Source organism: Crocuta crocuta, unplaced genomic scaffold (assembly GCF_008692635.1).
Source record: "Crocuta crocuta isolate KB4526 unplaced genomic scaffold, BGI_CrCroc_1.0 scaffold17, whole genome shotgun sequence".
In the NCBI taxonomy this organism is placed as follows: Eukaryota; Metazoa; Chordata; class Mammalia; order Carnivora; family Hyaenidae; genus Crocuta; species Crocuta crocuta.
In genome coordinates, this window is record NW_027532041.1 from 4,066,877 (window position 1) to 4,082,987 (window position 16,111).

Consider the following 16,111-nt stretch of genomic DNA (forward strand, 5'->3'; position numbering starts at 1 on the left):
AAAAAAAAAAAAAAAAAAAGCCAGTAAATTGAGGGGTTACTGTGATCTATATGATGTCCCTTTTTTGCTTCAACCAGTAAACCATCACCAGTGTGACAACTGAACCTTAAGACTGCAGCCAGAGAATTCCTCCTACCTCAGCATCAAAGCGAGGATCCTGGTAGGCATCGCTGATGTTCACTGGGAGGCCTGTGGAAGCCACTAACTCGGCAACACTGTTATTTATGAGCCAGTCGGAATATGAAGATTTCTCCATGCTCTCTTTGAAACTATCAAAACCAAAGCAGGAAGCAAGAAAACAGAAATATAAGTTTGTTTGAAAGCAAATCTTATAAAACTACACTCATAGTAGGATTAACTCTTCTCCTTAAGAAGGGAGAAGTGACTTCAGTCATAGAATAGCAGGGTAATTATCAGTAGCTACTTCAAAACCTTGCCCACTGTAATGTAAAATAATCAAATCCATGGGAAGAAATAATAGATTCTTTATGATCCAGAGAACAACTCTGTATTTAGGCAAAAGCAGACAGACATAAATAATACCGTAATGACCCAAATCAACAAGAGGATGCCAAAACCCTGGCATAATAAACTTCCCTACCCTCCCTGGCCCACTCCCTTAACTAAGTGGACTGCATGTGTGACGTCAGGAAAAATTAATCCCCAGAATGGAGAAAAATCAGGAAATAAATTGAGAATTTACAAAATTTCAAATGCAGCAAAAGAGTAGGTCTAGGCCATGTGTAATCTTGTTAGTAATTATGTAACTGTTTTCGTAGCATGTCTCAGAGTTGCTTAACAAAAGTACACTTCTACTTACAAAATCTCACTGGAAAACCCGTTTTAATTCTACTGACACCTAACATTAATAATTTAAATTATACCCATATTTGATTTCAACAGGAAGTTTATGCTAAATCATGTTGTGAACTTTCCCTTGTATCATTTCACTAGAAATGCTGTAAGAATTAGTAAGATTCCCTACTCCCTCACTCCTGCCCATCATTCCTTCCCCAAGTACATATTGAACACTGCCAAGAGCTATGGAATTGCAAAAATGAGTACTGTTCAAATCAGCAATATCAAGGAAAATTTTCACAGAAAATGTTAGATTTGTGGCTTGGCAGGTGATAACTGAAATTACGTAAATGAATGCCAGTATGCCAGGGCAACTGTTTTCCAAACTTCATTCTGTGGAACCCTGGGTTCCAGGACACGTGAATGAGTGTACCACAGCAAGAATAATAAGTACTCTACTGACTTTTTAATCTAAACGACTTTATATGTAAGGAAAACACTATAAACCCTGTAAATAGTCAGTGTTACTATGCAGCAATGTGCCTGTGTGGAATTTGTGTCACACCGAGAATTTGTGGCACAGAGAGGCCACCAGATGCACGAGGAAGTGGGAAGCACAGGAGTTCTTTAGCAACATTAATAGGCACCATCTGTGGTGACGGCTGGTCTGTGCTTGATAAATTTAACATATATTTGTGATGTTACTCATCCCTTATTGCATATCAAACATTACTAACACATACATTTATTCCCTACGAATCTTTGACTGTGAGAAGCAGAAGTTTTCATAAAAAGCTGAGTTGTGTTTCTCATATGGTGCCTAAATAAAAGAAATGAAGACTGAGGACTTCAAAGATAAGATGAAGCTTTATTTTCTAAAACAAACAAAGGAACAACAACAAGGTCCATGTTTTATTTTCTGTGCTCTATTATACCTGTGAGAAGGGAAATATGATCTTGTGCTGCAATGAAAGCAAAATATAGGAGGAAACGTGATAATGCACCTGAGATGAGGTTCCAACTTAATGAAGCCCTAAGTTTAGAAAAGTGTGTGACTCAATGCTGTTTCATTTCTTACAGCGATTAATTGGTCTGTCAACTCACTCTGAACTCTCTGGGTACTGTGTTACATTCTACAGTTTTGATAAAGTGTTCTGTGATAACACAGTGTGGAAAGTGCTGACCTAGCGGGTACTAGGCAGAAGGGGTGCAACTAGACCCTGGGGATGAGCCACAGAAGCACCAGAGAGAAGAAATGGTTGGGGCAGGGAAAGGCGGCCAGTGGTGAATGCACTAAGGAAGGAACCAGTTTCATCAACAAGTGTGAAAACCTTTAAGCTGGGTCTTTCAGGATGGGCAAGTGAGTTCAGCAAGGAGGTGTGAGGTGGAAAGTGCCCAAGGAGGAGGAAACAGCAAGAAGAAAGTTACAAATGGAAAAGAGTAAAGTAAGTACAGTAACACTGAGTAATACCTTAAATGAAAAGGTCAGGGCTTAAAGGTGGAGGCTTTCTTTGATCAATGGGCTGAAATCTTCGACACAGGCAATGGTGAGCTATTGGGAGAGTACCCGGCAGGGAAGTGACATGATTTGAGCTGTGACTTCAGGAACCTTCTTCCAGGGACAAGGAGCAAGAGAAACTGGCTAAGAGAGATGGAAGGTACCAGCGAAGTTGTGCCTGTGGGAGGTGATGACGCTGGCCCCTCAGGAGGTCCGGCAGAAGGTTCCACAGGGCTTGTTGGGCAGACAGCACGACTTACGTTCTGTCCCTGTGTGCCTGTGGCACTATTAGAAGTGAGTTGTTTTGAGAAGTGGGAGATGAGGAATGATAACAGACATTTTGTGAACCTGGAACACGTTATTCATTGTTGAAAATCCAGGAGCAAAATCGACATAAGATCCTTAGGACTGTAAATACTATAGAGTTGGGATTATCTTCAGGGAGAATGCAGTGGATGAGATTGCCCATGGAGAGAACATGTGGGAAAATCTATATCTAGGGGAAAGAAGAATAAGAACGGCAGTAATAAAGGGGGAGAGGAGAGAGAAGAAAGAAAAACAGGGAAAGCAAATTTAACATCACCCAAGGTAGGCCAACGGCCTGGCTGGATGCTTTCCCTAATTAATTTGTTTTGTCTTCATATAAAACCTATGAGATGGGTACAATTCTCTACATTTTACACATCAGAAAACTGAGGTTTAGAGATGCTAAATAATTTTCCTAAGTGGAGCTAGAATTTTCAGCTAAGTGTGACTGCAGAGCCTCAGATTATTCTTTTTATCCTGTTGCCTCTCAGGGAAGGAGTCAATGGGTAGGAGTCGAGTAAGAATATTAGTAGGTTGTCTAGTTTCCTAAAGAAAATAAAGGAATGGCAGTCAGCATCACAGAGAGTTTCAGGGAGACACTGTAGATCGTAAACACTTCAGTCTGAGACTGCATGTAGTCAAAGGAAGAGGGAGGAAGACATTGGATTTCATCATCCAGAGCTGTGGGTCCCTACTTACAAAACTCCCAAGGAAGATGATGAAAACACTTACTGAGGAGGGGCTCCTGAAAGACTCTTCCTAAACTTAAAACATGCTTAGAACCAGGGTTAGTTCAGGCTGCATATGTCTTGCAATCACTCTAAAATTATAGGACAATGTGGGACCCGGGTGGCTCAGCTGGTTAAGCATCTGACTCCTGATTTTGGTTCAGGTCACAAGCTCATGGTTTCTGAGATTGAGCCCCAAGCATGGAGCCTGTTTGGGATTCTCCCACCCTCTCTCTGTCCCTCTACCACTCATGCTTTCCCTCTCAAAATAAAATAAATAAATAAACATTTAGAATTGTCAAACAGGGGCGCCTAGGTGGTTCACTTGGTTAAGCATCCGACTTTAGCTCAGGTCATGATCTTATGGTTTGTGAGTTCAAGCCCCTCATCGGGCTCTCTGATGTCAGCACAACAGACTCTCTCTCTCTCTGCCCCTTTGCCCTCTCTCTCTCTCAAAAATAGATAAACATTTTAAAGACTAAAATAAAATTGTAGGACAACATAAGAGGGTCTACTCTGTTCAAGGCGCTATGCATAAGCACAGTTGAAGTGGTTTCTAGAAAATATAAACTATGGTCTCTGGCCTCACAGAGGTTGCCACTTACTTGGGGAGATGAAAAATAGACATACTGACATTTGCACAATGCACAATCTAAATGCCCAGTTCAAATTTCAAATAAAAGGGGTGCCTGGGTGGCTCAGTTGGTTAAGTGTCCGACTTCGGCTCAGGTCATCTCATAGCTCGTGGGTTCAAGTCCCACGTCGGGCTCTGTGCTAACAGCTCAGAGCCTGGAGCCCGCTTTGGATTCTGGGTCTCAGTCTCTCTTTGCATCTCCCACACTCATACTCTCTCTCTCTCTCAATCTCTCTCTCTCAGAAATAACCATTTAAGAAAATTTTAAAAACACTACAAATTTCAAATGACAAATTTGTCACATGGCTGTGTTGACTAGTTGCCAAGTCAACTGTACCAATCATAAATGCAAAAGAAATGCAAAAGAAGTGCAGGGAGTAAGAAACCACCTTCACTGCTGTAATGGAGCTAAGGCTCCAGAGGGGAGGGGAAATTTTAATGAACCTGTAGCTGCAACAGTGCAAACATATTTTCTGAAAACCACCTCTCCTTATCTTCAGTTTAATGTTGCATAGGTACATAAACTAAGGTGCAGGGGTGACAGAATGCTCCAGAGCAATAGTCAGGAAGGATAATAGTCATTCTTAATAACTATAGCACATTCTGGCTTTTACACCAATTCAGCCTTCCAACTCTTAAATTTTTACTGTAATGCAGAATCATGATGTTGAGTTAGAGCTTTCAAAACCTTGCTTTAAATTTTTTTTTTATTAATAAAACTTGTTTTTGAGAGACAGAGAGCATGAGTGGGAAAGGGGCAGACAGAAGGAGACATAGAATCCAAAGCAGGCTCCAGGCTTCAAGCTGTCACCACAGAGTGTGACGCGGGGCTCGAACTCATGAATGGTGAGATCATGACCCGAGCCAAAGTCGAATGCTTAACAGATTGAGCCACCCAGGTGCCTCAACCTTGCTTTTTTAAAAGGGTGATTTTGTTTTATGATTAAGACCATGAGTTTTAGATCAGATATATCTGATTCAAATACCTATTTTGCGGCTTCCTAGCAAAGTGATCTCAGACAAGTTACTTATATATATTTCATCTGTAAAATAGGTATAATACTCCTACTTAGTTATTGCTCAGATTAAGGTAATAATTTGTACAAGTGTTTAACATATTATCTAGCCCATAGTAAACATTTTTTAAGTATCAACTTTTTAACAGCTTCTAGAGTAAATTCTGCATGTGACAGTATACTTTGTACAGTTCAGCAACTAGGTATTGTGAATTTAATAACAAAGGAAAGGCCTCAAATTGTTTCTCTTTCTTGAGGGACACATTTGGCTTAAAAGATCAGTTCTTTCAGAAAGGTCCTGTGGGTCAACTCCTTCTGATTTATGCAGGTCCTTTTATTCTGTGTGGTTCCCTCTTTTTTGATTGATTTCTGTTGGAACAGAACATTGTAAGATGGACACAGCCATGTGTGGTAATGTAGGTTCTGCCCTGCATGGAGGTGCCCTGTAAAAGGAATGAATGGAGCCTGGATTCTAGCCTAATTGTACGTGTTGGCTTTGAGCTGCCTCCATCTATTTTCACAGAGATGCAGGATGGGTTGTATGGTCTGACGATGGTCTCATTTCAATCTCTCTGACACATGGATATCTGATATTAATTTGAATACCTTTCATGACAGGGAACTCATTACCTATCAAAACATTCCGTTCCATTTTGTGGCAGCTCGATTTACTTTCTAATAATCATCCTTTGCTCCTAGTCCCATGGTTTGTAGACCATGGATCTCATGATCTTACAGCCCTTGAAATATTTGGCAATAATTAACACGTTCTCCCATAGTCTCCCACATAAGATCATTCTTTTCCAACCAGCTCCAGTTCCTTCAGGTATTTCTTCTCTGGCATGCCTTCTTATTCTCACCATCCCAGTTCTAGGTGTATCCCTGCAGATTAATAGCCCTGTTGAGTATGAAATCCAGTCTAGGATAGTCTTTTACATGGGATCTGAGCAGAATGGAGGTGGGATGACCATCACCTTTGTTCCAGATACTGTTCCCCTAATAAGAGTCAGGGTTGATAGTTTCTAACAGGTCTTATTTTTTTAAATAGGTTGTTGGAAGCTTAAAGTAATATCCCAAATTGAATTGACCAACTTTCTAGAGTCCCCAAGATCTGACCAGAGAACCAAAGGCCAACAAATCCAGCACTAAGATTTTCAATTTGGGCCAGAACCAAGATAAGGAGAATTACTGCAGTTTAGAAACACATCAATAATTTGATTACTCTGTAGTCTGTGGGTGCAAATGAGATCATGCCAGTTCAGTGAATCTTAGCTGCCATGTGCATAACTGTAAGACAACAGACACCTACAAGTCCTATCCCTACTCCTAGGTTCTAGAGAGACTTATTCTTTCACTCAAGGCCCCTTGTCAAAGCCTTGGAAGCCACTTAAGGGAAGCCAGACACTTGAGGGTACTAAGGCTTCCTGGAGTAACAAAAGAATCCTCTCCCCTAAGCTCTGCGTAGTATTTAGGCCCCTAGGTCCTAAAGCCATACTGCTTGTGTCTACACTATCACAAGTTTTCTTATTAAACAATCCCTTTAACTTCTGCCCATTCCCTTCTCTGTATAGGCAGGGAATAGGGTTGGAATGACCTTTCTTTTGGGAAAAAAAAAAAAAAAGAACCCATATCGATCATCTCATGCAAGTGGATGTCTGGTGTGACTGTTGGTGGGTTTGTGTACATTTTGCCAAGACATTTACTGCACACCAGTGCTCTATAGAGAGAGGAAAAATAGCTTACAGTTCTATTCAACATTAATTTGTTCTTGAAAGATCAAAAGTTTTGAAAAACCTGTTTTAATAACTGTCCATGTTTAATAGCTTCTCGTATTCAAGCCATAACATTGTTTTGGCTCCTTTGGTGGGGATGTTAAAGTAAATTCTGACTTAAAGGAAAAAACAGCAGACAAAAAAAATCCCTGAAATAAGAGTCTTAGAAAAGGAAAATAAATACAGCTATCACCTAACTTTGGTGACATTTCCTTAAAACATAAAAATTAACCACTTAGTTCATTTTAGTTCTTTAAAAAAGTAGACCTCCCTAAGATCAAGATTTGTTTAAAATAACATGAAAATTGTAAAGAGATCATTTACTTGTATTTTACTAGAACCAGGTGCATAGCAAGAGCAGGTTTTTAAGTGAGTTTCCTGCAAAGGGATGCAGTTTAGAGTCTTCTTGCTCAGTGGTATCTTGATTCCAAATATGAGACTCCCACTGACTTCAGAAAGAGCTTCATGAGCTCAAATACATTGACTGTGGAAGGATAAAAGAGAACTGCCCTGTTACAGAAATCATATAACTTCTGAAATGTGGCTGCTCCTGAAGCGAGGCCAGTGAGGTAGATATAAACCTCAGGAAAACAAGTTGCAGAGTAGTGGAGGAGAGAAATCAATACAAGTAAAACAAAACAAGACAAAATAAAACATCCCTAGACAAATAACTTCACCATCTTCAATTGTCTAAAAAAACCTATCTTGGCCAAAGATTCAAACATAGAAAATTATATGAAAATAAGACTATTTTTTCAGAATTAATTCTCAAAACTAGTCTCTAAAGTAGAAGACAAAGTATCTGAATAAAATAATGTTAATCACTAGACTATGTCTGTATTGACGTTTTTGTTCTCAACACTAGAGTTTAGTCTTCACTAGAAGCTCCGAAGACTTTGGTCTTTCAAGAATGATCATTGGCTGGGCTCCTATTACGTGCTGGACAGTCCTGGGACAAATCTTGCATAAACACATCAATAAAGGTCTTTTCCCTTTTGCTTAAAGAAGTTGGCAATGGGAACCCATCTGCATCTGGTTGGTCAGCTCAGTACTGCCCCTACCTAAACAGAAAGCGGTTATAGGAAGAAGCTAAAAGGGTCACACCTTTGAGGAGCTCACAGACAATGAGGATGATTTGTGATAAATGCCCCAAAGGAAAAATATACAAAGCATTACGGGAACTGAGAAAAAAAGGATCAGTTTTGTTTGCCTTGGGAATAGTATTTGGAAAATCACTTCCCAAAAGGAAGTTGGTCTAAGCTAGTCTTTGTAAGTAAAAGTTCATCTGGCAGAGAAAGAAGGTAAAAACAATCCAGACAAAACCATAGCATGGTTTCACACTTTAGAAGTGTGAGGTTTTATGTATTGATAGGATAAGTATTAGAGCTAATATTTAGGATACATGGTAGAAGTGATCAATAAGGCTACAGTGGAAGAGGCCAACCCATATACCGTGGTTCCATGTGCATACTTTATATCTACAACCAAATATACACTGACAATTTCCAAATCTATACCAGCAGCCTATTGAATCCTGACATCCCTACATATATATCCAAGCATTTTCTGGATACTTCTTCCTGGTCATCTCCAGGCATCTCAAATTTAACATTTTTAAGGCTACACTAATACATTCCCCTTGATGTGCTATCAATGATTAATAAAAACTGTGACCATTCACTAAAAATATATCATTGGGTTAGGAGCAGGAAGTTTCAACATAGACACAATCTATTTTCTCATTGTCAAGGGATTATCAATTGCCTTCAGATAGCCTGAGTATTATCCAGTGGGGGCAGGATTCAGAAAGGTGAAAAGGCAGAAACTCCAAGAACTCTTTAGGACAGATATTTCTTTTTTATGCTTTGCAAACAAAAACTGACTTTTGATCTATAGGCCATATCCAGTACTATTTGCCATTTTGCTTCACAGGCTAGAGGTCATTCTGAACTTTGGATCACAAAGAGAAACTCCATTCCTTACTTTTTCTTTTCAGGTAAATCTATCTAACCCTGGGTCCTTCCTGAAGTCTCGAGCTCTGCAACATTTTTTGAAGTTGTCTTTCTTTTTTTTTTTTTAATTTTTTTTATTTCTAGGAGAGAGAGAAAGAGACAGCGTGAGCAGGGGAGGGTCAGAGAGAGAGGGAGTCACAGACTGAAACAGGCTCCAGGCTCTGAGCTGGCAGTCAGCACAGAGCCCGACACGGGGCTTGAACCCACGAACCGTGAGATCATGACCTAAGCGAAAGTCGGACGCTTAACCGACTAAGCCACCCAGGCGCCCCTGAAGTTGTCTTTCAATCAGGAGATTAAGGAACTAAGTCAATACCAGTGGGACTCAAAGCTAGCACCCCAGCAGGAGAGTCTTGAAAACCCAGAACTGGGACATGAATAATCCCCTACTGGCTTTAGTATATCTTTGGAGGTTACCAAACAAATCTTTTAGTCATAAAAAGTAATGGGAGAGAATGTAATTAGCAAGCAGACCTGGCTTGTCAATTCTTGCAGTGTGGCAGGAGAGGAAGATGCTCCACATTGCAGAAGTCCCTGAAGCTTATGACCTGATAATGGACTTACATTTACAGTCTTGCACTAAGGAAACTTCTTCACACTCCTATTTCTCTCATTTTAAGCATTCCCTAGTTATTAGAAATTAAGACATGGTAACCAAAGAGCACATTTTCTGTTCTTCATTTCTTCAAGTTGTACAATTAGAATGATGAAATTTATCTCCCCCAGGAGTCGGTGTCACTTTGGGGAAGAGTCTTGTGACTCTTGGATGGGTGTCAGATGGCATGACTGTGAGTGGTTGATGTCTACAATTTAGCATCATATGGTGACAACTGCTTGGTTTCACAGCCAAGCAGATCTGGAGGTGTTTTTCATATCTTGGTCCAACATTCCTTAGTTATAAGACTACAGATAACATTTTAATAACTCTTAGTTTCCATAGTGGAAAACAGAGGAAATAAAACTCATTTTACAGGGATGTTTTAAGGATACAATAATATAATGTTGACAAATGTATGGCACATAAAAAGCTCTCGATAAGTACCAATTCCTTCTCTCACAAAGATTTTTCTTTCTGATATAATGTTTTATTAAATATGCTAAGGTGCAACATGCCCTGTTTAGCTGCTTCTTTCCTGGGGCAGGGGAGATGTTAACTGTTTTCAACTGCGGCATCATTGTCATATTCAGAGACCTGCTGAAGAGAAAATGGCAAAGCTGTTGATAATGGAACACACGTTAAAATTCCTATCCAGCTAGATGTTTCAAGTAGCCCCATCACATCTCTCTGTAGGGGAACTATGGCCAACTCCATCTATCTGCTTTTGTATCTTGAAGGCATACCATCACAACAAGTCCCAGGCATATGTCTACACAGCAAGAAAGGAGAAGTGGACTCAATGTGTTAAAATATTAACTCAAGAATGTTAAATAACAGACATACAAAAGTAAGAGAGTCGAACATAAAAACCAATCATTAAGGCTTCCAAGTTGCCAAAATTCTGTTTACTGCATAGCATCAATCTAAGAGACAGCTGACCTACATAAGCTACTTTATTATGCTTGATCTCGGTACTTATTCATGTGCCTTGTTGTTCATGGAACATTTTTATAGCTTTCATTCTCTTCTGTGACAGTTTTACTAGACTGACAAGCCCATTGGTCCAAAATAAACAGGGGTAATGAGAGGGATTGTCTTTTGAGTCTTCGTGTTCAAAGGCAGGAAAACAAAAAGACAGAAATTACATATATTTAAAAGGTAAAGGTTAGATACTTGAGAAATATGTGTCCTTGACTTTCTTAAAATTTTGGAAGATACACAACTCCATTACAAATGTTTTTTTTCTTTCACTGGTATTCAGTTCTTATAATTAGCCTCATGCAAATGATGCATGGACACATACATGACTACTAGGGTCATGGAGGGTATTTATAAAATAGGATTTTGGGAGGGGGGGAAACATGCAAGCCCCGAAGTATCAAAGTGACATGGTTTCCTGAGAGGTATGCTGAGGTCAGGCATAAAATGTTTCAGTGGAAACACTTTAATCTCATAAACTGCATATGTTTAGGGAAAGGAAGCAGGAAATATATAGTTGACTGTGTAATAATGGAACTTCATGGTAAAGAACTGGCCTTGATACCAAGAGAGAGCCTCAGAGTTTAGTCTCTGGTACCAGTCTTGTCTTCAACCGAGCTTAACTCAGGCCTGCTGAGACATCTCCTCACTAAACAACAGAAAGTGGATGAAAATGAGCCCCCTGAGCCATCTGCATGTCTCATCTTCAATTAGCAACATTAAATATTGGCATGATGAGGTGCAGCAGCCCTGAATTTGCTGGACAGTAGATATTCAAGAAGAATGCCCTCAGGTTCTCATATTAAAGGAAGTTATACAGCAATAGAAATCACACAAATCTTGTTTCTGGTCCAAGATGGCTGGTGGTGCTGTTTTAATTTTTAACATTTTAAAGGTTTTCTTCATTTTCTTGAAATTAGAATAGGTATCATATTTTTATTTATGCAATACACCTATTACAAGCTTCCTAGCACATGCTTTCTAGCACAGAAGAAAGAAAATCCACAAAGAAGAAAGTATGGAAAAAGAATATATTCATATTCACCACATACTGTGGAAATGTTCTGTCTTAACCATTGTGTGAATTTCTTTACCATTCCCTATCACTCTAGGTAATAGAGATTTAAAAGAAGGTAAAAAGAAGAGGACAGACTTCCAAACGGGCAGATTAAGGATCATTGATGATTTGTTCCTCCACATAAAAGCAGCGAGAACACGAGCAAACATTGTCAAAATAAGCCTTTTGAGAACTCTGGAAATTAAGGAAAAAACTTGCAAAAATCTGAGGAGTGTTTATTCAAGAAAAATAGTTGAATCTCTGTAAGACAGCAAGTTTTGGGGCATTTTAACTGAGTCTATTCCCATCTCCCTCTCCCCAGCTCTAGGGTAGATGTGAAAAACAACAGCCACATAATCATGTGAGTTGTGAGAGTCAGCATCCTAGCAGCCACTGGAAGAGAAAGCAGTTTTGGAGCTCCCTAAGAGTCCTATCCCCAGAGAATTGTCATTATTTGACCTGTTTGGCAGCTCCATTGGAAACCTTCACTCACAGAGGTTGTCTTTATTTGACCTGACTTTGGGCTTGCTCACTGAGAACAGCCTTCACCTCTGGGGCATTTATGGAAAAAACCCAGCAGCAATTGTTTATCACTGTAACTGTTGTAGGCAGGGATAACAGTTGCAGCTAACAAGAAGTGGACCAAAACACTTAAAAGAAGAAGCATGGAAATGAGATATTCTTAGGAGGTTGTGAAAAGCTCTGACGTGTTTCTAGAAATCTAGAAGAACACACTCATTTGCAGAGTTGTGTGTATGCCCAGGAAAAGACCTTAAGAAGGCCCTAATCCCTTATCTCTGGCTGACCTTGAAGTTCTGTGTAAGCAGAAAGTGAGAGCTACATAAACTTCCCGTCAGACAATTGAAGACATCACCCACATGTATACAGATGCCCTCAGCGAGGCTGGAAGATTTATTGTTTCAAGGCTTTTAAAAAAATCTGTGTCCAGTCATTAGATGACAATAAGCTAACGAAGCAGAGAATTCAGTTGCTAAACAAAACAAAGAATAGTTCGGGAAAGTCACTAAACAACAAACAGCAGCAGCAACAACAACAGTAACAGCAATAAACAGAAACAACAAAGTGCATGGGAAGTGGATCTGATCTCGAGTTTCCACACCATATTATTTAAAAGATTCAGTTTCCAACAAAAAGAATAATTGAGACATACAGAGAAACAGGGAAGTACACAGGACAAAAAGCAATCAACGGAAACTGTCCCTGAGTAAGTCCAGATGTTGGGCTTATTAAACAAAGACTTTAATTGAGGTATTATAAATATATTCAAAATAACAAAGGGAGCTAAATCTAAAGAAGTAAAGGAAAATATGAGAACAATGTCTCACCAAATACAGAATATCAAAAAAGAGTTGGAAAGTATAAAAAAGAACCAAAAAGAAGTTCTAGAATTGAAAAGCACAATAACTGGAATGAAAAATTCACTAAGAGGGTTCAACAGAAGGGTTGAGAAGTCAGAAGAAATAATCGCCAAACTGGAAGATAAGTTCATCGAGAATATCGGATTTGAGAAACAGAAAGACAAAGAATGAAGGAAATTGAAGGAAACTGAATGTCTCAGAGACATGTGAGAGACCATCAAGCATATGGACATATGCATAATGGGAGTGTCCAAAAGACAGGAGAGAGGAAAAGGAGCAGAAAGAATATTTGAAGAAATGATGGCTAAAAACTTCCCACATTTGATTAAAGTAAATATTAATCTATACATTCCAGAAGCTCAACAAATTCTAAGCAAGATAAACTCAAAGGGACCCACACATAGACACATCCTGACTAAACTGTTGAAAGCCAATGACAAACAAAGCATCTTGAAAGCAACAAAAGAGATGTGATTCATCACATACAAGTGATTCTCAATACGATTAATAGCTCCTGTTCAGAAACCATGGAGGTCAGAAGGCTGTTGAATGACATAATCGAAGTGCTCAAAGACTGTCAACCTTATTAACAGATTATGTAACACATTTCATTCACTTGCACTAAATAGTGGTATAAAAAACTTACAAAAACAAAACATTCCCCAAGCTGCCAAATTTGAAGCACAACATATAATTGAGTGAAAAAGTCCTGAAATACTTGGGAAATAGGCTTCATACAACCACCATATTAAAAAATGTCAAATATAGGCATTGATTGAGGCCACACATACTACATGTATAAATCATACAAGGCTTATGAGTCTAAAACTGTGCTTTTCAAACTGTGGGTCACAACAAAGTAGTGAATCATGAAATTAATTTTGTACATTACAACAGCAGGTGTTTTTTTTTTGTTTAAAGAATACAATACATCAGAATATACATACATAGTAAAGGTAAGAATAGTTTCATAAAAATTGATGTTAATAAGCATGTATGCATTTTTGTGTGTACTTATATACATTAAGTAGATCTGTATTTCTTTTGTTGTAGGTCATAATCAAAAAAAGGTTGAAAGTCACCATCTAAAGGATACCCAAAGAAACTGGCACAGTTAAGATTTATGGTGAAGACATGCAACAACTTTCTCCAAGGTACGAGCAGAATTTCTAGTTCCCAAAAGGCTCATCGGGCTGAGTGGCAAGGTCCAGGTGAAGGTGACTTGCATCACACTTTCTGGAAGCATAAGCCCAGAATCATATTCATAACCTGGCTAGGTGCTAGAGATCATCTTGCCTGCACCAAGTACATCTCAGGGTACATAAAATGTATAGTATGATTGCAGGGTACAATCACAATAAAGTGAATAAACAAAATCCTCATACTTAGTCTCCTCAGGCTAATATGGTCTATTCCACATTTATTCCTGAATATATCACTGCTGCTGGACAAAAACAAAGAACATCTCTGGGAATCTTATTTAGAGACTCATGAAGCAACTTTAGAGCTTGTCCTGTACTTTTGTCTCATTACAGTCACATATCATAGAAGTCTATTCTCCTTTAAAAAATGGCCAAATTTGGACCATGGGGACTGCAAGCCTAAAGGAAAGAGTTACAGAGAAGTGAGGAATGGTTACAAACCACTGCTGGAAGGGGTAATTTGTTTGCAAAACTAGATTCCACATAGAATTGCAAGAAAAGGAAAAAAAATCAATAAGGCATTGAAACATAAGTTTCAACATTCTGGCCTAAAAAATGCAATGTAGAAAAGTAACTTTGAGAAGACTCATAGGGCTGTCCAATCTAAAAATTGAAAGAAACCCTACAGATCCCCTAAGGTGCTTCTCAAAGTTGAGATATATGTACCCTCAGGGGAAGGAAGGTGTAAATGAGCTAAGAGGTAGAAAAGCCACAAGAAAAACCATGTGTGGAAGGGTCATATCATTTCATGGAATCTACAATACCATGGACTGTAAGATGCACTATTATTTTTGGACAGTAAAACAAAAAGAAAAAAATGCAGGGGCAATTTGTTCTTATCACTTAAAATATTTTAATCTTATTTTAAAAATATTAGATTAGCCATAAATTTCATCATATACCAATTTGTGAAGGAAAATTTAAACTATACAAATTGATTATGTATAAAAGGAAAATTTATAAGCAGAATAAATTGGCTAAGACATTTCTAAAATTTCTTGAAATTCAGTGTCACTCTTCTGATCACTTTTCAATATGGAGTCATGGATGTTTGCAGTCATCATCCTCTGAACTATCAGGATATTGAGGATGCAGCATCTATTAGAAGGGTGCTCCATTACAGTCTCCAGGACTCTCTTCCAAACTGTGAGCACCCTCCCGTAAGGTTTGATGCTGACGTTCTATTGAAATTAGTAGGAAGTGTCACTCGAAAAGTTTTTAGCCAAACCAGACTGATATTCTTTCCTCAAGTGATCTTTAGTTGGTTTGTAGACAGAAATTTTAAGGGGTTGCTGTTGTCTGGCCATGCCACCAGCAATTCTTTAACTGTGCACCCATATGTCTAAAACTGCATCAAGGGGCACCTAGGTGGCTCAGTCAGTAAAACATGACGACTCTTGGTTTTGGCTCAGGTCATGATCTCATGGTTTGTGAGTTTTAGCCCCATATTGGGCTCTGCACTGACACCACAGAGCATTGGGATTCTGTCTCTCCCTGTCTCTCTGCCTCTCTCAAAATCAATACTTTTTTAAAAAATTAATTAATTAAATTAAATTGAGAATCTCAAGCAGGCTCTGTGTTCTCAGCACAGAGCCTGACATGGGGTTCATCTCACAAACCATGAGATCATGACCTCAGCCTAAATCAAGAGCTGGATGCTTAACCAACTGGGCCACCCAGGCGCCCCTGTAATCTATGTTCTTGGTGTTGATTATTTATGACTATTGACATTGACAGGCATGTCAAATGACACTGGGATTTTCTCAGTATTTTCTGTTTGACTAAATTCATAGTTTCCTTTTTTCTTTACCTGAATCACTTATCCCTGGAAATTCAACAGCTTCCAAAATATTCGAAGCTTTCGATAAACAACAGTCTTGCATCATGCATGAAGTTGGTTATGCCAGCCTCTTACTGTTTTAAAATGTCTTTCATATATTGTGAATGCTTTGGCAATTTCTCTTGTTTTCAGTTGCATGACTTGGCATTGGTAAGTGATCCTTTAGTATGCATTTCAGTAACAAAACATAGCCTCACTCCACCTCCTTAGGAGTTTCTTCCTCAGTTGTTGCTTTGCAAGAACATCTAGACTTGTGGCCAGTTTCCCAACAATAAACATTTTCATCACTAATA

General features: G+C 38.9%; 1 protein-coding gene and 1 long non-coding RNA gene across 3 annotated transcripts in view; one reads left to right on the plus strand and one right to left on the minus strand.

Moving 5' to 3' along the window:
- Nucleotides 1-16,111, minus strand: part of PDE11A (phosphodiesterase 11A) — a 367,374-nt gene that overhangs the window by 185,645 nt on the left and 165,618 nt on the right. The window contains exon 6 of the mRNA XM_077776263.1: nucleotides 137-269. Coding sequence (XP_077632389.1) covers nucleotides 137-269 — 133 coding nt within the window. The remainder of the gene's footprint in view (nucleotides 1-136; nucleotides 270-16,111) is intronic.
- The window catches only part of LOC144241692 (uncharacterized), a 109,503-nt gene that overhangs the window by 32,150 nt on the left and 61,242 nt on the right, over nucleotides 1-16,111 (plus strand). The window lies entirely within an intron of this gene.